The 27,302-nt window shown below is 39.2% G+C and overlaps 1 protein-coding gene, 1 long non-coding RNA gene and 1 pseudogene across 3 annotated transcripts in view; 2 read left to right on the forward strand and 1 right to left on the reverse strand.

Moving 5' to 3' along the window:
- Positions 1 to 3,342, reverse strand: part of GLB1L3 (galactosidase beta 1 like 3) — a 55,252-nt gene extending 51,910 nt beyond the window's left edge. The window contains exons 1-3 of the mRNA XM_088800800.1: positions 3,209 to 3,342; positions 2,476 to 2,607; positions 2,051 to 2,263 (exon numbers count right to left, since the gene is read on the reverse strand). Of these exons, the coding sequence (XP_088656926.1) occupies positions 2,051 to 2,263; positions 2,476 to 2,607; positions 3,209 to 3,231 (368 nt within the window). The 5' untranslated portion in view covers positions 3,232 to 3,342. The remainder of the gene's footprint in view (positions 1 to 2,050; positions 2,264 to 2,475; positions 2,608 to 3,208) is intronic.
- The window catches only part of LOC141569158 (uncharacterized), a 52,033-nt gene continuing 28,064 nt past the window's right edge, over positions 3,334 to 27,302 (forward strand). For both annotated transcript variants that reach the window (XR_016022352.1, XR_016022351.1), the window contains exons 1-2: positions 3,334 to 3,471; positions 23,830 to 23,914. This is a non-coding gene — a long non-coding RNA (uncharacterized LOC141569158). The remainder of the gene's footprint in view (positions 3,472 to 23,829; positions 23,915 to 27,302) is intronic.
- Positions 22,116 to 23,135, forward strand: LOC148757275 (ribose-phosphate pyrophosphokinase 2 pseudogene; annotated as a pseudogene).

The following is a 27,302-nucleotide window of genomic DNA, read 5'->3' on the forward strand; positions in this document are numbered from 1 at the left end:
AAATGTCTAACCACTATTCTGTACACCTGAAACTAATATAAAATAATACTGAATGTCAACTGTTATTGAAAAATGTAAAAAGGGAGGAAATGGTGAAGGGGTATAAGAGGTTCAAATTTCCAGGTAGAAAACAAATAAGTCATGGGGATGTAATGTACATCATAGAGAGAATAGTCAATAACATTGTGATAGTGTGGTCAGATAGTTGTTGGACTTATCATGGTGATCACTTCTTTAGGTATATAAATATTGAATAACTATGGTGTACACCTGAAACTGATATAATGTTGTACGTTAGCTATAGTTTTCAATAAAAATATTTTAAAAAATGAATGGCAATTATGAGACAAGTAAGAAAACAGAAAAATATGTTCTGCAACAAAGAAATGATAAAATATACTGAAAGGGCACTTAGACTTTATAGGACTTTACGATGAGAGTTGCAAAGTGTTGTGAACATAATCCTCAGTCTCTAAGCAAAGTCCACAATTGTGAAAGGTGCTGAATTGTTTAGCAGTTGGGCCCAGGAGCCTGACTGAATTCAAAGCATAGCTCTACTATTACTATACGTGACTTTGGGAAAAGGTCTTAACCTCTCTTTGCCTGAGTTTTCTCAGTGGTAATAACACTACACACCACATAGAATTGCAATATAGATGAAGTGAATTAATATTAATATTTTCCAGAGTTTAAAACAGAGCCTGGCTGTGTATAAATACTATATATATGTTCATTAAATAACTAAAATTGGTACTCTTACTTTATAATAGTAGATATATTTAAATTAGCATTTGTGTTCTGGCAATGGCAGGATCATTATACTCAGGGTGGCTTCCCTGCCTTCCCTCTAACCTGAGGAACGCCCTTCCCCTGATGTTAACCACGCCCCCTTTTGCATGCAGCTGCCACAATGCAGCCTTCCACAGAACGTTTTTCTTTGGGCTCACCCTTCAACCCACTTTACTGACTCCCAATTTTTTGAGTTTCAAGACTTTTCTGGAAATAGGCCTGCTATGAAGGGAACTCCACTATTCCTAATTCAAATATGATTTTTGCTTTGGGTATGGTTTTTATTTGACTGGTCATCCGTGCACAGGCAGGAGCCTTTGCTCCCATACTGGGAGGAGACACTCCTCCTGAGCAAGCCAGCCTTCTGTGCTTCCATTGCTTCCCCTGCACAACGGGAATATACTGTCCAGCTCACAGGACAGTTGTGAGGATTAAGCAATTTTGTGAAAATACTTAGAAAATGCCTAGCAATCTGTAAACTGTAAATACTTGTTACCTTTTGTCACTACATGTGTAACCATGTTAAATATCATGTTAAATTTATATTTAAATTCTTCTAATGGACTAAACTGGGCTTGTATTTCTTTTTGCCACCATTATTGGGTACATGTATGTGCCAGGCATTGTGATAGGCATTTTTCATATAAATAATAGAAAGATTTTATCTTATTTCATCATCAACGCAACCTTACAAGGTAATTACTATTCTGCCCATTTACAGGCGAACACACCAGGGCCCAGCGATGCGCTGGTTGGAGGCAGAGCTGGAAGTGAAGAGCAGGTCTGTCTGATCGTTTAACTACTGCATTCATTCCCTTTACAGCATTTAACTTCACTTTAGTGATTCTAGTATTTCCTTACATGCTCATTTTGATACTACTATTCCTTTATATGTCCATCTCCAAATACATCAATAAGAACTGTTTTAAAAACACCATGTATTCACTCACCATGTATACTTTAAACATACGTCATTAAACTGAGTGCTGCTAAGGAGCCCAATGTCTGTTCCACTAGAGAGAGTCCTGAAGAAATCACTTACTGCTTTTATGTTTCTACCATTACATTACGCAAGGCTCCCACCTCACCAAACTGAGTATGAGGTGTAAGTGACGCTTAAGCATGAAAAGCGCGCGCTGAACCTGATTATTCCGAAGGTGAGCCCTCAGGTCTGGCTCCCCAAACCGGCGCTGAGCCTGGTGCAGATGTTACGAGCCCCTGTGGAGAAGCAAGGTTGGGGAGGACTGGGGACAGCACTCACGTGGTGACAGTGTTGAAGCCACAGGCCTTCAGCTTCAGGAGCCGGTCCCTCCAATACGCCCTGGGCACCCGGAAATAGTGGATGGAGCCCCCAAAGATCAGGAACTTGTGCCCCCCCAGTGTGAAGTATGGCTTACTCCCAGCTATGCTTTCAGTCTGAAGTCCCATAGATCGGTTTTTCAGCTCAAGAGGATTCAGATGAGACCAATTAAACCTGCTGAGAGAAAGAGAAACTGAGAGAGGGAGGGAGGGGGGAAGGGAGGGAGGGAGGGAGGGAGGGAGGGAGGGAGGGGGCGGGAGGAGAGAGAGATGAAGCCCTTGGGGAAAAAGAAGTTCTTGTTAGCAGAACATGCTCTGCGCATGCTTCTGATATTATTTTCTCCAAGAAAGGAGAGAAAGCTCCCGGCTCTCCCCGCTAAGGCAAACCTGGACTGTGGCAGCTGCGGTCGCGCTTCTCCAGATATAAGATACTCTTTATATTTTATCGAAGGAGCAAGACCTGATAAGATAAATGGTAGCAAAAAGATGCACACGATTCTTTTCCAGGAAAGACACGGGCTGAAAAGAGAAAGAAATAATAACAAGGGGGGTGGGGGGGGAGGGTCAGCATTGGCCTCATTCAGCGATGCAGAAAGCTGCCCTAGAAGGCAGGTTACAGGCGAGAGGCACAGAGGTGGCCACAGGTAGGTCACCTAGGTTAGCCTAATGCATAGGATGACTGAGGCTTTGCTTGGGTCCGCCGAGGTCACCCACAAAACCAGGGCGGTCCCACAGTCCCTCTCAGTCAGGACAGAAAGCTGGGACACACCTTCAGAGCTAGAAGCCTGGGCACTGGGGGATGGGGTCCCGGGGGAAACGTGGGAGGGGTAAGGGGCTCAACGACAGGGAGCATTTCATCCACCATGTTCAGGAAGGACGCAATATCTGGGAACTGGAGGACCTTGTCAGCATCCACACCCTGATTTTTTTCCATCTGGAGCAATGGACAGGCCCTTCGCAGGGCGGACACAACTAAGACAGGGGTAGAAGAAAGCTGGAGGAGAGAGAGCTTGTAAGGGAAGCTGATAAGAGTCTCAGCAGACTTGAGTGTCCAGGAGGGCGTCCCAGACCAGCCAGGTCTTTTTGCCCATTGGAAGTCGGCTTAGGCAGCGGCCGTCACCTGAAGCGTGGCGAGGAATCCATCACCGCAGGGCCGGGGCGCAGAGGGGCTCTGCTCTCGCCGCCTCCCTGCAGCGGGGACCAGCCACGCTCCGGACCGCTGCGCGCCTGTAGCCGAGGATCTGCGAGCCTCCACCGGAGCCCAGCACGGAGTCCGGGAGCCTCCCGGGCAGGGCGGTCTGGGGCTCTAGTCGGCGAGAAGGGCAGAGCCCCTCATCCCACCCAAGGCGCCAAACCGCTTGAGCGCAGAAGACTTGCAGCCAGGTAAGTAAGGAGGAGGTGTCCCGGGTTAACGCCCTCACCTTGAGTTTCCTTAAACTGCGTGTCACCATCCAATAGGGACAAAAAGGCGAATATGAGTGGGAGGAAAGGAGAACAACTTAGCCCCCGCCGTGTACCAGGGAACAGGGAAGTTTTCATTCGGTGGGTTCAGCAACTTTAGCAAGGGCCCTTTGGTTCCAGACAGCGCTTTAGGCTAACAAATGGGTCGTCCGCACAATGAAATCGTTTCAATACGACGTGTAAATGCCAAAGTAAAGATTCCACAGGGTGCTAAGGGCGGACAGGCGAGGGGCACAGGCTACCCTGGCAGAGTATAGTTTTCTCAAATTGAATCTTGGTAAGTGAGTGAGAATTATCAGAGCGAAGAAAAGTGGGACAGCTGTTCCTATCAGTGGGAATAGCTTCGAGTGCTTATTTACACACTATGTGGAAGAACTGCAGTTTGGAATTGTTTAGTTACACGGCAGCAGGAGACGAAGCTGAAGAGATCAGACTGGGAGAAGGTGAATCAGGAAGCATCGTGGATGCAACGCTAAGCGTCTCAGTCTCTTTTCAGAGATTTGAAGCAGAAACTAAGTCACAACTTAGTCTTATGGAGATTACTTGGCCGCAAGGTGGAAGCTAAATGGAAAATAGACAGGTCATCTCAATAGACCTGGTGATGCGAGGAAGAGGGCTTGAGTAGTTCTGGTACTAATACCAAGCAAGAGGGAGTGGATTCAAGAAAAAAAATTGAGGGAACATTGGTAGCTCTTGAAAATTGGATGAGTCAGGTGATAGAAAGAGAGTAGAGAGTCTAGGGTGACCACCATATTTCAGGCTTAAATGACTTGGGTAGACAGTGGTGACATTTATTGAAATCAGAAACACAGGAAGTGATAGAGGTTCCAATAGAGGTAGGAGAGTGATGAACCCAGCTTTGGACATGCTCGATTTGAAGTTCCTGTGATGAAGAGAAGGCTTCTGATCTTTTCTCTTTGAAACCTTTGCTTTTCCTTCCCGCTTGAAAGAACAAGCCTGTGACATGAGGTTGAAATCAGTGCTATAGTTTTCAGAGAAGTGTGTGTGTGTGTGTGTGTGTGTTTTCTCTTATCTTACTCATTACAGGCATACTTTCCTCCTTGAAACCTCAGCTCCTGAAATTTTTATAATGAATGAAAATTTTCTCACTCTTAAGTGGAAAGCAATGCATTCTTGTGACTTTCTGCATCTTACACAGAAGCATAATATTTCACTTCTTTGAATATACCTTGTTTAATAGATTTGGATTTACAGCCACAAAACTTTATTCTTCTATGTCAAGATTTTTAAAACGATTATAGGGTCTGTGCCTTTTCATATAAAATTTAGAATAAACTTGTCTGCTTCTACGAAAAGCCATGCTAACATTTTGATAGGAGTTGCATTAGACCTATAGATCCAATTGAGGGGAATTGGCATCTTCACTATGTTGAGTCTTCAAATCCATGAACAGGCTATGTCTCTTCACTTATTTAAGTCTTCTTTCACTTTTTTCATCAAAATTTTCTGATTTTTCAACATACAGATCCTATGCATGTTTTGTCAGATTTATATCACAGTATTTCGTTTTCTTTTGAGCAATTTTAAATGGCATTATATTTTTAAGTTCAGTTTCAGCATGTTCACTGTTAGCATACAGAAATGGAACTGGATTTCTTGTATTGATTTGTATTCTGTGAACTTGTTAAACATACATTAATTCTGAGAGGTTGTTTTAGGAATTGAAATTCCAATTCTTTGGAATTTTCTACATAGGCAATCATGTCATCTGCAAATGCAGACAGTTTTTTTTTTCTTCCCAACCTCTATGTCTTTTATTTCTTTTTCTTAAAAATCTTATTGTAATAGCTAGAATTTCTAGTACTTTATTAATAAGAGTGCAGAGAGCTGTTATCTTTACCTTATTCCCAGTCTTAGGTGAAAAACATTCAGTCTTTTGCCATTAAGTGTAATATTAGCTGTGGGGTTTGTATATATGTTGTTTTTCAAGTTGAATTAGTTCCCTTCTATTCCTAATTCGCCGAGATTTTTTTTATTATGAACGGTGTTGGATTATGTCAAATACTTGAACCCTCTCTTCATTTTCTATAACATGACTATCCTACTTCTTTACCTGAAAGATACTTTTGGCAGATATAGAATTTGCAGTTGTGCAATAATGTGACAAAACAAGAAATACATATTTAATCTTCATTCCCAGTTTCTGGCACAGAACTCCTAAAACCCTTGGAATTTCCTGTGTGACAGGGATGAGAAGATCTTTTGTTATCCATAAAAAGTCTTTTTCAACCACACCTGAGTGAGTTTTTATTAATGAAATAGCTTTTGGAAAGCTCCTCAGGATTAGGGGCTGGTTGCTAGGGGACACAACCATGTGATGAGAGGGTTGGAATTTTCAGTCCCCCAACCTGAGGGAGAGGGGCTGGAAGTTGAGTTAATTACCAGTGGTCAATGGTTTGGTCAGTCATGCCTACATAATGAAGCCTCCATAAAAACCTTAACTGAAAGGGTTCAGGGAGCTTCCAGGTTGGTAAACACATTGAGGTGCTCACGGAGGGTGGTGAGCCCAGTGAGGGCATGGAAGCTTCATGCCTTTTCCCCATACCCGGCCCTATGCATCTCTTCCATCTAGTTGTTCTGAGTTGTATCCTTTATAATAAACCAGTAAACCTAAGTTTCCCCGAGTTCTGTGAGCAGTTCTAATAGATTATCAAACATGAAGTCATGGGACTCTGATTTGTAGCCAGTCAATCAGAAAGTGCAGGTGACAACCTGGAACTAGCCTCTGAAATAGAGGGGGGGGGGGCATGTGGGACTGGGGGCTCTGTGCTAACTTTGAGCAGTTAGCATCAGAGCTGAGTTAAATTGTAGAACACCCAGTTGGTACCTGCTTAGAGTTGGAGAAATGCTTGGTGTGGAAAAACCTACATATCTGATGTTAGAAGTGTTGTGTGACTAAAGGGAAATAAGTTTTCCTTAAACTTGGAAATTTTTTTCTTTTAGCACTTGAAAACTATTGTGCTACTTCCTCTGATCTCCATAAAATAGAGTTCTATTTCATGTCTCATTAATTGGCTATAATTCCAAGTGAGGTTCCCCTTTAGTTTATAGATCACGTCTCTCTGGATGCTTTCAAGGTTTTACCTTTATTCTCAGTTTTCTTTAGCATTCGGGGGGTGTGTGTGTGTGTGTGTGTGTGTGTGTGTGTGTGTGTGTGTGTGTGTGTTTTAAAGACTTTATTTTTTAGAGCAGCGTTAGATTTGCAATGAAAATGAGAGGAAGATACAGAGATTTCCCATATATTCCTTGACCCCCACATATGGAGCCCATCCATTATGAACATCACTCACCAGAATGGCACTTTTTTTTCTTAACCAAGGATGAACTGACACTGATACATCATAATCACCCAAAGTCCGTAGTTTACAATGCAGTTCACTCTCCGTGTTGTAAATTCTAGGGGTTTAGACCAATAGATAATGACATACATCCACCATTAAAATACCATTCAGAGTATTTTCACTGCCCTAAAAATTCTCTATTCTCCACCTATTCATCTTCTCTCCTCCCAAACCCTGGTGACCACTGAACTTTTATTGTCTCCATAATTTTGTCTTTTCCAGAATATGTCATATAGTTGGAACCACACAGTAGGTAGCCTTTTCAGGTTGGCTTCTTTCACTTAGTAATATGCATTTCAGTTTCTCCATGTCTTTTCATGGTTTGATAGCTCATTTCTTTCTCTTTTTTCAGTTTCAGGTGTAAAAAACAACAGAATGATTAGACATTTAAACACCTCACAAAGTGATAACTCCAACAAGTCTACTACCCCTCTGACACCGTGCGTAGCTATTACAATACAATTGACTATATTCCCTATACTGTACTTTACATCCCATGACTATATACACATATATATTATAGTTGACATTCAATATTATTTTATATTAGTTTCAGGTGTACAACACAGTGGTTAGGCATTTATATAAGAAGTGATTCCCCCTGATAAGTGTAGTACCAACCTGATACCATATATAGTATTACCCATACTATATTTCACATCCCCGTGACTATTTTGTGACTTCCTAATTTGTACTTCCTAATTCCTTCACTTTTCTCACCCATCTACCCAAACCCCCTCCCATCTAGCAACCATCAGTTTATTCTCTCTATGAATCTATTTCTGTTTTGATTGTTGTTTATTCTGTTCTTTATATTCCACATATAAGTGAGATCATATGGTATTTGTCTTTCTTAGTCTGACTTATTTCACTTAGCATAATACCCTCTAAGCCCATCCATGTTGTTGCAAACAGTATGATTTCATTCTTTTTTATGGCAGAGTAAGACTCCAAATGTACCACAGTTTCTTTTTCTAATTGTCTATTGATGGGCATTTCAGTTGTTTCCATATCTTGACTATTTTGAATAGTGCTATAGTGAACATAGAGGTGCATATATTTTTTTTTGAATTAGTGTTTTGGAATGGAACTACTGGGTCATAAGGTCACTGTATTTTTTATTTTTCGAGGAACCTCCATACTGTTTTCCATAGTGATTGCACCAATTTGCAATCCCACCAACAGTGCACAAGGCTTCCCTTTGCTACACATTGTTGTTTGTGGATTTATTGATGATAGCCATTTTGACAGGAGTGAGGTGATATCTCATTGTAGTTTTTATTTACATTTCTCTGATGACATTGAGCATCTTTTCATATATATATTGGCCATCTGTATTTCCCCTTTGGAGAAATATCTATTCAGATCTTCTGCCCATTTGTTAATTGAACTGTTGTTTTTTTCCTCATGTTGAGTTGTATGAGTTTTATAAATTTTGGATATTATCCCCTTATCAAATGTATCATTGGCAAATATCTTCTATTTGGTAAGATGTCTTTTCAATTTGTTGATGGTTTCCTTTGCTGTGCAAAAACATTTTAGTTTGATGCTATCCTACATGTTTATTTTTTCTTTTGTTTCCCTTGCCCGAGGAGGTATATCAATAAAAATATTACTAAGAATACTGTCTGAGAGTATACTTTCTGAATTTTCTTCTAGGAGTTTTATGGTGTCAGGTCTTACATCTAAGTATTTAATCTATTTGGAGTTTATTCTTGTATATTGCATAAGAAGGTGGTCTAGTTTCTTTTTTTCATATATCTATCCAGTTTTCCCAGCACCATTTATTGAATAGACTGTCTTTATCCCAGCGTAAATTGTTGCTTTCTTTGTCATAGATTGAATGAACATATAGGAATGGATTTATTTCTGGGCTCTCTATTCTGTTCCACTGATCTATGTGTCTGTTTTTATGCCAATACCATGCTGTTTGGATGACTATGGCCTTGTAGTATAGTTTGCTACCAGGTAGCATGATACCTCCAACTTTGTTCTTCTTTCTCAGCATTGCCATGACTATTCAGTGTCTTTTATGGTTCTATATAAATTTTAGGATTATTTGTTCTAGTACTAGTACTATGAAAAATACCAGTGGTATTTTGATAGGAATTACATTGAATCTATAGATTGCTTTGGGTAGTATGGACATTTTAATGAAGCTAATCCTTGCTATCCATGAGGATGGCTTATGCTCCCATTTATGTGTATCTTCTTTAAATTCTCTCTTCAATGCCTTATAATTTTCTGAGTACAGGTCTTTTTCTTCCTTGGCTAAATTTATTTCTAAGTATTTTTTGATGCAATTGTAAATAGGATTGTTTTCTTAATTTCTCTTTCTGATATTCATTATTGGTGTATAAAAATGCAACCAATTTCTTAATATTAATTTTGTATCCTAGTACTTTCTCAATTTCATAAGCGTTTTTATCATAAATGGATGCTGGATTTTTGTCAAATGTTTTTTCTGCGTCTATTGATATGACCACATGATGTTTATTGTTTATTTTGTGTATGTAGTGTATCACCTTAATTGATTTGCAGATATTGAACCAAACTTGCATAGCAGGAATAAATCCCACTTGATCATAGTGTATTATCTTTTTAATGTATTGCTGAACTCTGTTTGCTAATATTTTTTTGAGTATTGTTGAATCTGTGTTCATTAGGGATATTGGCCTGTAGTTTTCATTTTTTTGTAATGTCTTTGTCTGGTTTTGGAATCAGGGTAATGTTGGCCTCATAAAATGGAGAGCTCATTTCTTTTTATTGCTGAACAACATTTCATCATCACAGTTTAGCCATTCATCTACTGAAGGACATCCAGTGGCTTCCAAGTGTTGGCAATTATTAATAAAGCTTTGGAAATTGTGAATAAAGCTGGTATAAGCATTTGTGTGCAGGGTTTTAAGTGGAAATAAGTTTTCAATTCATGTGGGTAAATACCAAGAAGCTTGATTGCTGTATTGAGCGGTAAGAGTACATTTAGTTTTGTAAGAAACATCCAAACTACCTTCCAAACTAGCTGTACCATTTTGCGTTCCCACTAGTAATGTACAAGAATCCCTGTGCTCCACATGCTCAGCAGCCTTTGGTGTTGTCAGTGTTCTGAATCATGGTCCTTCTAATAGGTATATAATAGTATGTCATTGTTGTTTTAATTTGCATTTCCCTGATGAAATATGATGTGGAGTATCTTTTCACATATTTATTTGCCATTTGTATATATTTGGTGAGGTGTCTGTTAAGGTCTTAGGCCCATTTTTTAATCAAGTTTTTTGTTTTCTTATTATTGAGTCCTAAGATATATTTTTGAATGTCTTTTATGAGCTATGTCTTTTTCTTAAGATTTTTATTAAAATATAGCTAACATACAATATTATATTAGCTTCAGGTGCACATACATTTGTATACCTAAAGAAATGATCACCATGATAAGTCCAGCAAACATCTGACACTGTACCACACTATCACAATATTATTGCCTATATTCCTTATGCTCTACATTACATCCCCATGACATTTATTTTATACTTGTAAGTTTGAATCTCTTTTCCCCCCCTTTAAAATTTTTCAATCGCAGTTGATATTCAGTGTTGTTTTATATTAATTTAAGGTATACAGCATATGGTTAGACATTTATATAATTTAAGAACTGATTCCCCCATTATTTTATATTAATTTCAAGTATACAGCATGTGGTTAGACATTTATATAATTTAAGAAGTGATCCCCCGACTAGTACCCACATGGCACTATACGTAGTTATTACCATATTATTGACTATGTTCCCTAAGTTTTACTTTAGATCTCTGTGACTATTTTGTAATTACCAATTTATACTCCTTAATACCTTCACCTTTTTCACTCTGCCCCCCAATGCCCCTTCTATTTATTACCCTGATATATCTAGTACCCATCTGACACCACACATGATTATCATATGATTGACTATATTCCTTATGCTAAATCCTACATCCCCGTGACTACTTTGTAACAACCAATTTGTACTTCTTTATTTTTTATTGGGGAACACTGTGTTTCTCCAGGGCCCATCAACTCCAAGTTGTTGTCCTTCAATCTAGTTGTGGAGGGCACAGCTCAGCTCCAAGTCCAGTTGCCTTATTCAATCTTTAGTTGCAGGGGGCGCAGCCCACCATCCCATGTGGGAATTGAACCAGCAACCTTGTTGTTCAGAGCTCACACTCTAACCAACTTCGGCCACCCCTCTGGAAGCTCAGTGGCAGCTCGTTGCCTTCAATATAGTTGTGGAGGGTGCAGCTCACTGGCCCATGTGGGAATCGAACCGGCAACCCTGTTGTTCAGAGCTCATGCTCTAACCAACTGAGCAATCCGGCTGCCCCCCAGTTTGTACTTCTTAATTCCTTCCCCTTTTCCACCCACCCCAACCACCCCCCACCCCAAATCTGGAAACCATCAAAATGTTCTCTGTATCTGTGAGTTTATTTCTGTTTTGTTTGTTTATTTGTTTTGTTCTTTCAATTCCACATATAACCGAAATCATACTGCATCTGTCTTTCTCTGTATGATAAAGTACACTTGGCACGACACCCTCCAGGTTCATCCTTGCCACTGTAGATGGCAAGAACACATTCTGTTCTCTGACTGAACAATATTCCATTGTATATATGTACCACCTCCTTTTTATTCATTCATCCATCGACGGACACCAAAGCTACCCCAATATTTTGGCCGTTGTAAACAATGCTGCAGTGAACATATGGATGCACACATCCCCTCAAAGTAGCATTTTGGGTTTCTTCTGATAAATACCCAGAAGTGGGGTTACAAGGTCCTTCTTTCTCTCTTGTTATATAGCCTGTTTTAAAGTCTATTTTGTCTGGTATAAGGATTGCTACCCCAGCTTCTTTTCATTTCCATTTTCATGAAATATCTTTTTCCCATCCCTTTACATTCAGTCTGTGTGTGTCTTTAAATCTGAAATGAGTCTATTGTAGGCAGGAAAATATGTAAGTGTCTTGTTTTCTTGTCCATTCAGCTACCCTGCCTTTTGATTGGAGCATTTAATCCATTTACATTTAAAGTAATTGTTTATAGATATGTAGTTATTGCCATTTTATTATTCATATTTTCTATCTTTTTGTCTCTTTTTCATCTTAAAGAAGTCCCTCTAAGATTCCTTGTAATTCTGGTTTGGTTTTGATGAAGTCCTTTCGCTTTTTTGCTTGTCTGGGAAGCTCTTTATCTGTCCTTTAATTCTAAATGATAGCTTTGCTGGGCAGAGTAATCTTGGTTGTAGGTCCTTGCTTTTAATCACTTCAAATATTTCCTGCCAATCCCTTCTAGCCTGCAAAATTTCTGTTGAGAAATCTTCTGACAGTCTTGTGGGAGCTCCCTTGTAGATAACTAGCTGTTTTTCTTTTGCTGCTTTTAAGATTTTTTCTTTGTCTTTGACCTTTGCCATTTTAGTTATGATGAGTCTCGGTGTGGGGCTGTTTGGGTTCATTTGTTTGGGACTCTCTGCATTTCCTTGGCTTGTTTACTCATTTCTTTCACCACGTTAGGGAAATTTTATATCATTGTTTTTTTTTAAGTAGGTTTTCAATTCTTTTCTCTCTCTCTTCTCCTTCTGGTATCTCTGTCATGCAAGTGATGTTGTCCTTGATGTTGTCCCAGAAGCCCTTAAACTATTCTTGGTTTTTTTAATTCTTTTTTCCGTTTGCTGTTCTTTTTGTGTGCTTTCTGCTACCTTATCTCCAAAATCACTGATTTAAAAAATATATATATAAATAAAATAAATCACTGATTCGATACTCTGCTTCATCTAATCTACTGTTGATTCCCTCTAATGTATTCTTTATTTCAGTTACTGTATTCTTTATTTCTGACTGGTTCTTTTTTATGTTTTCTATCTCTTTGTTGAAGTTCTCATTAAAATCATTGAGCATCCTGAAACAAGTACTTGGAACTATGCATCTAGTAGATTGCTTGTCTTTATTTTGTTCAGTACTTTTTCTAAAGCTTTGTTCTGTTCTTTCATTTGGGATATATTTCTTTGTCTCTCCATTTTGATTGCTTTCTTGTGTTTGTTTCTATGCATTAGGTAGGGCTGCTATGTTTCTGCGTCTTAGTAGAGCTGCCTTATGTAGTAGATGTCTTGTGGGGGTCTGAGGTACAGTCTCCCTGGTGAGCTCCAGGTGTGTCCTTTGTGTGGGTTGTGTGTGCACTCCTGTCGTAGTTGAACCTTGGGTACTGTTTGCATATCAGTCGGAGGAATTAACCCTCAGGTTCACTGATTGTGAGGACTAGCTCTGACTACATTTCAGCAACTGTTGTGCAGGGGCTGATCCTATGGAGCAGGATTCACTTTAGCAGGGCTCTGGTGCCTGCACAGTCTACCCTTTGGGTGTGTCATCCTTTGAGGCAGCCAGGTGGTGCTCTTGCTTTTCCAAAGCTGGCCACTGGCATGCCAGCCCTGGGGGCCTCCTGGGAGGGGCCCCACCACTGGCCAAGTTCAACTGTAGCTTTTGCCCTGCCCAGGGCCACCTGGCATAAGCCACAAAGCAATTTGCAGATGGCTGCCACCTGTGTTGGGCTTGGCGGTAACTCAAGAAGCCAAGCTGCGAACCAAGGCTGGCTCTCACTAGTGCTGGACTTATGGCTGTTCAGCCAAAGGTAGGGACATGACAAAACCAGATGCTGCTTGTTTGGGTTTTGTGAACCTGTGAGAAATTTTAGGGCAGTCCACAGCATGAGTCAAGACAGGCTATTTATATGGAAAAGCCACTGGAAGCAGCTTGGGTGTGCCTGAAATTTGGGTGGGGTGGGGGGGTCTCACAGACTCACCAGAGCAGAGTGAGCAAATGATGTTAGTCAGGTTAATGGAGACTCAGCTATGGCAGCCGCCAGTGTCTGCATGCCAGGAGGGGGTTAGGGCTCAACAAAGACCAAGGGCTTCCACCAGTTCCTCCATTCAGGAGAAAGATGTCCCTACAGCCCTTGCGTGAAGCCAGACAATTCAGTTCTACCCCATTTGTCTCTGGCACCTTTCAAGGTGCTGCACCAGTGCTGGAGATCAGAGCCAGTGAGTCTGTAAGTGAGTAAGTCTGTGCATGGACCCTTTAAGAGGAACAGCGGGGCTGCAGTCACTCTTCATTTGACCCAGCCACAATATCTGCTGGTTTTCATAGACAGAAGTTATGGGGACTTCTTTCCCCAGTACTGAAACCCTGGGCAGGGAAGCCTGGTGTGGGGCTGGAACCCCTTGCTCCTCTGGAGGAAGGATCTCCACAGCTGAGATATTCCTCCTGCTTTTTAATAGTTACATGAGGGTGTGGGACCAGCCTGTTCCACGTCTCTGCCCCTCCTACCAGTCTCAAGGTGGCTTCTTCTGTATGTCGTTAGTTGTAGGGCTTCGGTTCAGCTAGACTTCAGGTGATTCTCAATGATGGTTGTTCTGTAGTTTAGTTGTAATTTTAATGTGGTCACAAGAGGAGGTAGGCACAGCATTTACCTACTTTACCATCTTGACTGGATCTCTCTGAGATATGTCTTTTGTAAATTTCCCACCCAGTCTATGGCTTGTCGTTTTATTCTCTTGATATTGTCTTTCACAGAGCAGAATTTTTAAAATTTTATTGAAGTCCACTTATTATTTCTTTCATGGATCCTGTCTTTGGTGTTGTATCTAAAAAATCATCACCATATCCAATGCCACCTTGGTTTTCTCCTATTTTATCTTCCAGGAGTTTTATAGTTTTGCATTTTATATTTAGGTCTATGATCTATTTTGAGTTAATTATTGTGAAGTGTACAAGGTCTGTATCTAGATTTTTTTTTACATGTGGATGTCCAGTTGTTCCAGTACTATTTGTTGAAAAGACTATCTTTGCTCCATTGTATTGCTTTTGCTCTTTTGTCAAAGATTAATTGACTATATCTATGGGCTCTATTTCTGTTCCATTGATCTATTTGTCTATTCTTTTGAAAATAACATACTGTCTTGATTAATGTAGCTTTATGTTAATTGTTGAAGTCAAGTAACATCAGTCCTCCCATTTTGCTCTTCTTCTTTAATATCATGTTGGCTATTCTCGATCTTTTGCTTTCCATATAAACTTTAGAATCAGTTTTTCAATATCCATAAAAGACTTGTATTATTATGCTCATGGTTTTCTCAACCTTTACCACATGAGTATAATTATAATAGCTATTTTAACATGCTTTTCTGCTAGTTCTTTTATCTACATCACATGTGAGTATGTTTTTATTGATTGAATTTTCTCCTGGTTATGCATCATACTTGGTTGTCAAAAAGAAAACAGATCTTTTTTCATGAGGAAAAAGTTGTCAGATGGAAGGAGTAAAATGCCATATGATCTTAAGAAGTAAGAAATGGAAATAATCGGTAGTAAAAATATATGCTAGATCCCTTTGTATTAGTGAGAAAATACGATAGGATACCTATAATGAATCTAGGACACAGTTTCTGTCACTATGCTTCTAGTGACCTTCAAGGAAAAATTTTTTAATGAAATAAAGTATCATGGTATTAATTTTTGTGAGTGAAAATACATTACCACCGAAAGCATCAAAACCATAACTAGGGGCCAGCCTGGTGGCTCAGGTGGTTGGAGCTCTATGCTCCTAATATGGAAGGCTGCCAGTTCAATTCCCACATGGGCCACTGGGCTCTCAACCACAAGGTTGACATTTTGACTCCTCAACTTTCACAAGGGATGGTGGGCTCTGCCCCCTGCAACTAAGATTGAGCATGGCACCTTGAGCTGAGCTGCCGCTGAGCTCCCGGATGGCTCAGTTGGTTGGAATGCTCCTCTCAACCACAAGGTTGCTGATTGGACTCCCGCAAGGGATGTTGGAATGTGCCCCCTGCAACTAACAATGACATCTGGACCTGGAGCTGAGCTGCGATTGAAGGACAAAAACTTGACTTGGAAAAAAATCCTGAAAGTACACACTGTTCCCCAATAAAATCCTGTTCTACTTCCCCAATAAAATCTCAAAAAGAAAAAAAAAAGAAAAGAGAATTAAAAAAAAAAAAACGTAACTAGGAAATTATATTATATTATGTATGTTTTATTAATTATGTTGATCATAAAACTCTTATTCTTTTACTGATATTACTTAAGATTCTAAAAAAAATTCAGGCTCCTTGCCTGGTTCTCATATTTATATATGTCTTATCTAATCTCTGAGAATTCCTCATAAATTAATCTATAATTTTAAATTAATTGTCCATACTATAGCAAGCTATATATTATCTAGTTTCTCATACTTATCCTTCAAACATGTAGGCATATAAATAAAATGAAAGTTAGGGCAGTTTCTATAATCTTAAAATCTAGATAGAAGACTTCATCCAGCCAAGATGGAGCAACATGGAACAGATTTATCCTCTTGCTTTAAACAGCTAGAAAACTAGACCAGACAAAAATATTTGGAGAGGATATCCATTATTCATTTAAAAATATTTATAACAATATTTTTCAGACATTGGACAGCAAGCAACACAGATCTATGATTCCTGAGATAAAGGAAGCCAACAAGATAAGCCCTATGATTGCACGAGCTTACTACTGCCTGCAAGCAGCTTCCAGGGTACAGCACAAGGAGGGGAATACAAATAGAACCCAGCATTCTAGCTAAGTTGAGGAAATAGAGATCAAATATGGGGGAGAGGGGAGACAAGGCAGCTAAATTGGACCAAGGTAGCTACTTTGTAGAAAAAAGTACCAGAGAGGAGAAATCTATATAGGAAATTCCAGATATCTGCAAAGAAGTCCCCTTGAGTCTTTGGCCGAGTTCAGAACTGTGCATGCGTATAAGAAAACTACCAAGACCAGGGAAATAACCACTAAAAATATTTTTAAAAATCCTCACGGCTTACAACAGGTCTGGGAATAGTTCACATCCCACCAGCTAGAGTGGAAAGATGATTTTCAAATGTCCAGGGAATCCAGTAGAGTAATAATAAGGGTACTGAGGTCTATACTACCTCTAACAAAGATTATTTTAATATTCTTGAAAGTATCAAACTAATTCTAAGTAACTTAGTGGCATCTCACAACAAAGCCCAAAAATATCTAAAGAATTACAGCAAATCCAGCAAACAACAACATAAAATTCACAATGTCCAGCATTCAATAAAAAAGTACCAGCCACACAAAAAGCAGGCAAGTATGATGCACAACCAAGAGAAAACTCAATCAGTGGAAACATACGCACATGTAATATAGATGAAGGAAATCACAGAAAATAATGTTAAAATATTAATAACTATTATAATTATACTCTATGTGGTAAAGAAGGTTGAGGAAACCATGAGCATGATAAAAAGAAAAATTGAAGATTTACACTACATCCAAATGGAACTTCCAGTGATTAAAAATATATCTGAACTTAAAAAAAATACACTGGATGAATTAGCAGTATATTAAATACTGCAGAAGAACAGATCATTGAACCTGAATGCATAGCAAGAGAAATTATCCAGAATGAAGGACAGAGAATTAAATAAACATAGCATCAGTATCCTTTGAGACAATATTGAATGGTCCTGTAGTTGGAGTCTCAAAAAAGAGAGGGTAAAAAAAATTTTGAAGAAATGATGGCCAAAACATTTAAAATTTGATGTAAAGATGTTTACCTCAAATCCAAGATATTTAATAATGCCTAAGCAGAATAATCATAAAGAAAACCACAAGCCAGGAAGAAAGTCCTCACCAGGTCTGACCATGCTAGCACCCTGATCTTGGGCTTCCAGTATCCAGAACTGTGAGAAATAAATATCTATTGCTTAAGCCAGCCAGTCTATGGTATTTTGTTACGGCAGCCTGAACAGACTAAGACACTAGGTTTATTGATAGTTAATAAAAAGCAACAAAATTTGTAAAAGTGAAAATTTAGCCACTTTTACTTATAAACCATGCTTGTTTTAGAAAACTATTTGTTTACTTAAGTCGTAAGATGTTTATTATAGGAAATGGAAAATGCTCATTTGAGCTATAAAATGGACTCAGTAATCTCCCAGTAATTAATTTGACCCATGACGATATATTATTGATAAAGACAGATAGAGGGACAGGTGACAGACTTGTTCTTGCTGGTAAGAAATCTTCAGATCCCTAGTTTTAAGTTTCCTCCTTATAAAAATTCAAACATCAAGTAAATTAGTCATCACCTCCAACAGATTCCAGTAGAAATAAAATGGATATGCTGCATATCACACGTGGCAGCCCCCAGCATAGGGAGATGAAGCAGACAGCTTCAGTGTGTCCCTCAGCAGGATGATACTCAAGGGCTGGAGTCTCTAAATAAAGTTTCCAGTGGCAGGCAGCCCCTCTCGGCTGCCATCTCTGATTCAGTGTCACTCAAATGTGTCTTTGTTTTTTTCATTTGGTATTGAATCTACTAAATGCATTCATTAATTAAGGAAATTGAAAATCATACGTAGCTCTAGGTAAAATCCAAGATTAAAATGTGTTGTCAAGAGTGTTTTCCCCTATGAATGGAAATTAATAAGTGATCAGGTTGAGGTAGAAAGATTGCTCTCTGCTCCAGTGCAGGTTTGATTATGGAAAAATGCCAGGTGTTTAAATGGTACAAGAGAGAAAGAAAAATTACTCTATGGGGTATCCATTAAGCAGGCTTCTCTTCTTGCAGATAACCTGATCCATTAAGGTACAAGTTGGATGAGAATTATCTGTAAGAATATTAAAAGCCTTATCCTAAGGTGATTCATTTTCATCAGGTTTTTATTTTCTCTGTTATTAATAGCTGATAACACTCATGTGCTGGCATTGTTCTAAGTGTTAACATGTATTATGTCAACTCTCACTGCCTCATAAAGCAAGGACCATTATAATCCCGACTTTAGCAATAACGAAGCTAGGGCATAGAGGTTTCAGTGACTTGTGTAAAGTCACGCAGCAGGTTGGTGACAAAGCTGGGATTTGAATGACCTTTAATAGTCAAGTTATGGCTCACATTACACAAATGATCAGGAATTCAATTCTGTTCAGCTGGACTCAGCTCAGCAGTTACCTATGAACTTGCAGCCACATACAAGCACCACATGGTACAAACCTGTGAGATCACCTAGAGCAAAGTGCTTTACAAAAACTACACAATGCATTTAAAATAACTACGTGACTAGTAAAAGGGAAAATAAAATGCTTCTAAACTAGCAGACCTGTAAAATAAATTATGGTGAACATGGAGAACTTTCTTAGAACATTAGAAGGCTTGAAAATTCTCCTGTTTTCTTTATTAGTAAAGCCATCTGACTTTTCTTTTCTCAATTTAGTCAGGCTAAAATAGAATGCAGCTTGAAGAGCTGACAATTGGAGAAATTTTTAGATCTAACTCATGTCACTATGTTAGCTATTAAAAAATTTATTGTGGTATATATACACAATGGAATACTATTCGGTGGTAAGAAAAGATGAAATAGGACCATTTGTGACAACATGGATGGATCTTGAGAGTATAATGCTAAGCGAAATAAGTCAGACCGAAAAAGCAGAGAACCATGTGATTTCACTGATACATGGTACATAAACCAAAAACAACAAAAGAACAAGACAAACAAATGAGAAACAAAAACTCATAGACACAGACAATAGTTTAGTGGTTACCAGAGGGTAAGGGGGGAGAGGGGTGGGAGATGAGGGTAAGGGGGATCAAATATATGGTGAGGGAAGGAGAAGTGACGGGGTGGTGAACACACATTGGGATTTATAGATGATGTAATACAGAATTGTACACCTGAAATCTATGTAATTTTACTAACAATTGTCACCCCAATAAACTTAAAACAAAAAAGAAAAAAACTTCTTGTGGCACCCAAATACCTGTGCACATCTGTCTTTGTTTTTGCTATCATGTATTGGAATTGTGTACTTTCTGTCTATCCGCCTCTCAGAATAGTTAGCCTCGCGAGGGTGAGGTTTGTCTTCTGTCATCTGTAACCCCAGTACTCAGTTCTCCTGACACACAGAAGACATTCTTCAATAAAAGTCTGTTGACCAGCATTTTTTGGTTTGTGTGTGTGTGTCTGTGTGTCTGCGTGCGTGCATGCGTGTGTTGTTTTGGTATGTATAACTGAAAAATGCCAGAAAATAACTCAAAGCTTTCTGATGTTCAGCTGTAAGCAAACAGAGGGAGAAACAAGGGAAACAATTTGCAATTGCATCAAAAAGATTAAAATACCTAGGAATAAACTTAACTGAAGAGGTGAAAGACCTGCACTCTGAAAACTGTAAGCATTAAAGAAAGAAATTGAAGCAGACACAAATAAATGGAAGAATATACCATGCTCATGGATTGGAAGGATTAATATTGTTAAAATGGCCATAATAGCCAAAGCTATCTACATATTCAATGCAATCCATGTCAAAATACTAATGACATTCCACTCAGAACTAGAGCAAATAATCCTAAAATTTATATGGAATCACAAAAGACCACAAACAGCCAAAGCAATCTTGAGAATGAAGAACAAAGTTGGAAGTACCATGCTCTCTGATTTCAGACTATACTGCAAAGCTATGATAATCAAACAGTATGGTACTGGCACAAAAAACAGACACATAGATCAATGGAACAAAATAGAGAGCTCAGAAACAAACCTGTGCTTATATGGTCAATCTACAACAAAGGAGGCAAGAATAGACAATGGAGAAATTACATTCTCTTCAACAAGTGGTGTTGGGAAAATTGGACAGATACGTGCAAAAAAAATGAAATTGGACCACTGTCTTTTACCATATAGAAAAACGAACTCAAAATGAATTAAAGACTTAAATATAAGACCTGAAACCATAAAGCATCTATAAGAAAACATAGGTAGCAAACTATTTGACATCAGTCTTAGTAATATCTTTATGGATATGTCCTCTCAAGCAAGAGAAACAACAGCAAAAAGAAACAAATGGGATTTCATCAAACTAAAAATCTTCTACACAACAAAGGAAACCATCAACAAAATGAAAACACAACCTTCTAAATGGGAGAAGATATTCACAAATGATATATCCAATAAGCGGTTGATATCCAAAATATATAAGGAATTCATATAACTCAATAACAACAACAACAACAAAAATCCAATTAAAAAGTGGGCAGTGGACATGAAGAGACACTTCTCCAAAGAAGTCTTACAGAAGGCCAACAGACATATGAAAAGATGCTTAACATCATTAATCCTTAGAAAAATGCAAATCAAAACCACAATTAGATACCACCTCACACCAGTCAAAATGGCTATTATCAAAAAGTCAACAAATAACGTGTGCTCGCAACGATATGGAGAAAAGGGAACCCTTGTATATTGTTGATGAGACTGCAAATTGGTGCAGCGGCTATGGAAAATAGCATGGAGAGTCCTCAAACAACTAAAAATAGATCTACCATACAACCCAGAAATTCTACCTCTGGATACTTAGCCAAAGAAAATAAAACCACTAATTTGAAAAGATATATGCACCCCTATTTTCACTGCAGCATTATTTACAATAGCCAAGATATGGAAGCAACCTAGGTGTCCATTGATAGATGAATGGGTAAAGCAGATATGGTACATATATGCAATGTTATATTACTCAGCAATAAAAAAGAATGAAATCTTGCCATTTCCAACAACATAAATGACCTAGAAGGTATTAAGCTAAGCTAAGTGAAACAAGTCAGAGAACGAAAAGTACCATATTCTTTCACTTGTATTGGGGAATCTGAAAAAACAAATTAACTAACAAAACAAAAACAGATGTACAGAGATCAAACTGATCGTCACGGGGGGGGATGGGTGGAAAAGGCGAAAGGGAATATGGTCAATAGTATTGTGATAAGTTTGCACAGTGATAGATGATCGCTAGATTCCATGTGGTGATCACACTGTTAGGTATATAAATGTTGAATCACTATATTGTACACCTGAAACTACTATAATATTGTATACCAACTATATTTTAAAATTTTAACTGAAGATTAGACTACAAAGATTAAAAAAAATTGCCTTTAAAATTAAATGCAATGTAGCACAGAAAAGCTTCTTGCCCTCCTTAGTAAATAAATAAGCCAGAAAATCTATTTTATGGTGACAAGATACAGAGAATGTCCACAATTGGCTTAAGCAGTACCTCCATCCCACATGGCTAATGCTCTTTGTTCTCCCTCCCTTTATGGGAACTGACACATAAACTCTCCCAACCTTCTCCTTTATCTTTGTAACAAAGGAAAATACCAGCCCAGTGCTTTGCATTCTCAAGGACACTTGGGTCAACAATCATCGTCTACTCTCAAATACCTCAAATTCTGTTGTGAGTTGTAAGCTTGATTTCAACTACACTTTTTGAGCAAGACGAAACCAAAGTATTTGGAGCTTAAAATATTTAATCCCGGTGCCGCAGCAGCCACCACCACCTGCACCACGTACCCTTGAGGACCGCACCTGACCGTGTCCAACACATTCCCTTCAGTGGCAGCTGGCATCAGGACCCATGCGGGTGCATGGATGCCCGCCAGTTAGGAGCTCAGCAACCAGGATACCAGAGTCGACATTAACAAAAAGTGTGAGAGGAGCAGGTGTCTAAATCATCCAAAGTGGCTGCAAAGGAATTAACGACAACCTACACGACTGTATCGTTATCCAAGGTGAACGCAATGACCATGTATTTTCCATACACCCGACAAGATAAAAAGGACAAGAGCCGTGCTCCATTTTATGCAAAACTTGCATCCCAAATGCTCTCGGTGGCTGGGGGTACCACAACCTCATGATGGACCTGCATACAGGGATTCTTTGATATTCCTGTGGATGATTTGTATGCGGAGCCCGCAGTCCTGCAGTGGATTGGGGAAAACATTGCGAAGTGGAGAAGCTGTGTTATCGTTTCACCTGATACAGGGGGAGCCAAAAGGGTAACATTGTGGACAGGTTGAAAGCAGAATTTGCTTTGATCCACAGAGAAGAAGAAAGTGAACGAAGTAGACTGATGATTCTGGTGGACGATGTGATGGACCACGTGGCTGTCCTTGTGGACCACATGCCGGAGACATGGGGCACCATCTTCCACTCTCAGCCGGGGCTACCAAAGTTTATGTTTTCCTAACCTATGAATCTTTTCTGGGCCAGATATTTCCAGAATAAATAATGCTAATTTTGACACTGCTGTCACAAATGCAAACAGAAGGAGGGGGAGAAGGAGAAGCAGTGGGGGGTTATGATAGAGAAACAGGCATAAGGTTCCTAGCTATAGAGAGGCAGAAGGTGAAGACAGAGGAGACCGTCTTCTGGCCATCCCTTAACTCCAGTGCCCACCCCTCCTGCACTGGTTTAAATATACCCAGAGAAAATGAGGAAAGAGAAAACTAAAGGAGACTTAAATTTCCCAATATTTTCTTCTCCCACCTGAACAGCAGTACTGATGATGTGGAAGTCAGACTCTGTGGTGAGAATAAATCCAATATAAAATTCTAGGTTGTGTTGATAGATTACTGCAGCTGCTTTATTTAATTATTGGGCAATTGCAGAGATGTTTCCAAAGATTCCTGAGGTAACAACTGCAGAAAATAAACCCCAGCAAGCCACCTGCTTTGAGAGAAATTTGGGTTGACTAAAAAGAGAGAAACAGAGTTCCCTTTAAAACTCAAATACTACCTGAGAATAAGCAAAGAGCTGAATAAACCTCTAGGAGACAGTAGGCACTTTAAATAGTCAGCAGGCAGCTGAGAACTGAAGACAGGAAGCTGCAAAGAAGAAGAAGTACTTCCCGGTAATCCAAAGACCAGAATTCTAACCTCAGCTTCTCAACTGGTTCAATGCATGACTTTAGAGAATTTACTTACTTCTCTGAGATGTTTCTCCTTGTGGTTAAGTTTAGTCCTATTTGTCGCTTTTTCATTGTCTACTCTGTGTTAGGTGCTGTGCAAGACAACAAGCAAGCAGCAGCACAGAAGATCTGGCATGGGTCCTCAACAAGATTATCTTTAACTAGAGAAAATAGGTATGTTTTTAAAACGAATTCCTTACTTTCTGAATTATAGAATTAGAGAAGTATGTGCAACATATAGAAATAATCTTTTTTTTTTCATTTATTCAAAAATATGTGTGCCTCCTTAGTGATACTGTGCGCTAGACTCCGGAAATCCAAAGATGAGTGATATGTTTCCCATTCTCAGGCCCTTTCAGCCTTAAGGTCATCATCATATAAAGAGAAGTTCAAGCCACAATGCAATAAGTTAAGCGTCGTGATAGAGCTCTGCACAGGCATTATGAGGAGAGACGGTCCATTCAGGCAAGAAAGGGTTCGTTCACCTGTACAGGCTCTTAGAGGGTGAGCAATTCACCAGATGTGTAAATGTGGAAAGACGTTTAGGCCATAACAAAAAAGTGCAAAAATACAATGATTAGAAATAACAAGGAATTTTTCAGAAATTGAGACTACTTGGAATTCCTAAAGTAGAACAACAACAACAACAAAAAAGGTGATGAACTTAGCAGCTGATGCTGCGGAAGTGGAGTGCTCAGACTATGACTGAAGTTTAGACTTGACCCTCTAGAACAGGGGTGTCCAAACTTTTTTCAACATTTTTCACCAAGCGCCGTATGCGGTAAAATACACAAACAGCCAGCCCACTCACTCGAGGTGAAGTACGTATTGCCTCACCTGGTTTATTTAAGTAAACTAAATATATTTTTGGAATTTGCTGCGGGTCAATTAACAATGGATTGTGGGCCGCAGTTGGCCCACGGGCCGCAGTTTGGACACCCCTGCTCTAAGGGAAGAGGAGCCAGGGAAGGTTTGGAACATGTTCAAATTCACATTTCAGCAAGCACTTCTGGGTGGTAGATGAGAAAATGCAGTATAGGGGTCAGTAGAAATGACACTATAAAACCATTAAAACACACAAAGATCAAATTATTGACATGGAAACATGTCAACAACATAGTGTTAAGTTTAAAAAGCAAGTTACAGAGCAGTATGCACAGTACAGTCCCACTCGTGTGTGATATGTTTCTGGCTAACATGAGCAAAACCATTGTCACAACAACAGCTTCTAGGTATTAAGAGTTCACTGTGCTTCAGGCATTGTGGTAAACAGTAGATAAAATATTGCTGTTATCTCAGTTCCACCTCACAGTAACTAACTGTGACCAGTGCACCCCATTTTATATCTGCAGAACCAAGGCTTTGCCTAAATCACTTGCCTCAAGTAAGTGAAAGAGCCTAGAACTGGATTCACAAAGTACCAGGGGCACTTGCTCAACTCCCCCACCTGCACCAAACTGAAATCGTAGAAAAGGATATTTTAACAAAATAAACTTATAGCAATTGTGGAAAATACATTAATATTTCAGCAATGCAACATCTGAACATTCACATTAAGAGAGATTAAAAACTGGCATGTCAGTTCATGACAGGTTTTGTTTCCAGATTAACTCATATTGGGTCAAGCTTAGCTGCCAAATGAGTGGGAAGAAAAAAAAACACTTAAGGTTTTACAGAGTTTTGTGGATGTCATAATTATAGATAAGGAATTGGAAATTTGTAAATTTTGGTATTATTATTGGAACGTACATAGGGTTCTAGTTTCAAGTTAGCTAAATAAACATATCCAGCAATCTTCCTCCCTTGTACCAAACTGTGAACGTGATCAAGAAGATAGATTTTATTTTCGATAAATGAACAGATAACTAATGAGCAGGATTTGCATTTCCTGTATAAATTTAGATTGCTAAAAATAAAAAGGAGAATGGGGAAGAGCATCCAGGTAAGCTTTTAACAGGTTACAAAAATGGTTTCGGGTTCTCCACTCTCTTCACAAACAGATTTGTGTTTCTGTGGTTAGAAGGGCAGGAAGTTTGTGGACTGAAATCTTTCCCACTTTACAAAGACCTCTGTATGATACAGGAGAAAAGGATAGCAAACTCTGTTAGTCCCCAACTTCTTCAACCTGCCCCTGGAAAAGTACCATGCGATATATATATACAATAAGTGTTACTGGGGACAAACTCACAAGCAATAGAGTAGTAGAATTTACAGACTCCCCCAAGCTCTTATCATTCAGAGTGCTTAAGCCAGGTGGTTGGGGTGCCGCACGACTGCACCCTATAATGCCTACATATGTATAGGTGGGAGGGCAGGAAACATCTGTGTGTCCATATAATAATGGAGGTTCCCTGTTTGAAGAAATAACCTTAGAAGGAAAACCTCAGCTGATATCAACCTTCTGTTGAATTAATTCAGACCTGGTGAGCCAGCTCTCTGCTAAGCTAACTAGACATGAGGAGGACAGGAACCGTCGAAGCCATTCAGATTTATCTCCCATCAGTCCATTCCCAGATCCTTGGCATCTCATCAAATATAATTACTATCTCCACCAGTTCCGACTGATACCCAGCATAGGGGTTTCCACAACTCTTTCTGGGAGTGAGCTATCAGTGCTGTCCCGTGGCCTGAGACAGATGAAAGTGACACATCCAGCATCACAAAGAGTTCAAATAATGAATCATTGCCTAGAACAATAGTGGGGGCTGTCTGGGACTGCTCATTCCGTTTCTGTAAGAGGAAAAGAGAGTTTTGGCTCTGACCCATATGAACTGTCTGACCATCCACTGGTATCAAAGAAAGCACAATATGATCTATCATAATATATCTATCTGCCTACTGAGGTTGAGCAGGCATAAAAGAAAAAATAGAGAGAGGTGGGTACTGTACCATAACAAATGGAAAGGAATGTTATGTTCCTCCTCAAATTCTCCTAGTTCCCCATCCCGAGTTCTGTGTACCTTGGAGCTCAACCAAGCATAAAGTGGTATGGTCATGTGCAACATGTAAATAATTAAAGATAGCCAGCTGAACTGATTTCATGCAGGTCATCATTGGAGAGAATGGTATCTTCCAATACATGTTAGAAGAACTGTCTTTTTAGGCATCCCAGTCCTTTATTTTATAGTGGTTTTATTAAAGAGATAATGGCTGTACATGTTTGACTGGCTTTGTCCATCCAGACACCTTCCTTTAGACGGGGTTGTTTCATATGTAGGTGTGCACGTGTAACATAAAGACTGAGTACCTAGTAAACTGTGTCTGCTTCCATAGAGAGGTCTTTAGAAATCCAATCCTAGATTAGTCGTTTGTGTTGGTCCATTGATCTGTGTAAAGGTATTCCAGTCTGTCTGGAAGTGCTGTGCTCTCTAGTCAGGAACACCATTAAAAATTCAGCCAACTGTGAAAGCATTCAATACTGTAGGCAACTGGCAATTCATTATCCCTAGGATAGTTAGATGCAGCATTCTATTGGATATTTCCACCTTGGGGCAAGCTCTTCCACCTTCGAATCAGGCTGTCTTTTTAAGTGTTAAGATCCCAATCTTGTAATATATTAGAC

The sequence above is a fragment of the Rhinolophus sinicus genome, chromosome 9 (assembly GCF_057876585.1).
Source record: "Rhinolophus sinicus isolate RSI-liver-muscle chromosome 9, RSI-T2T, whole genome shotgun sequence".
NCBI classification, from domain to species: domain Eukaryota; kingdom Metazoa; phylum Chordata; class Mammalia; order Chiroptera; family Rhinolophidae; genus Rhinolophus; species Rhinolophus sinicus.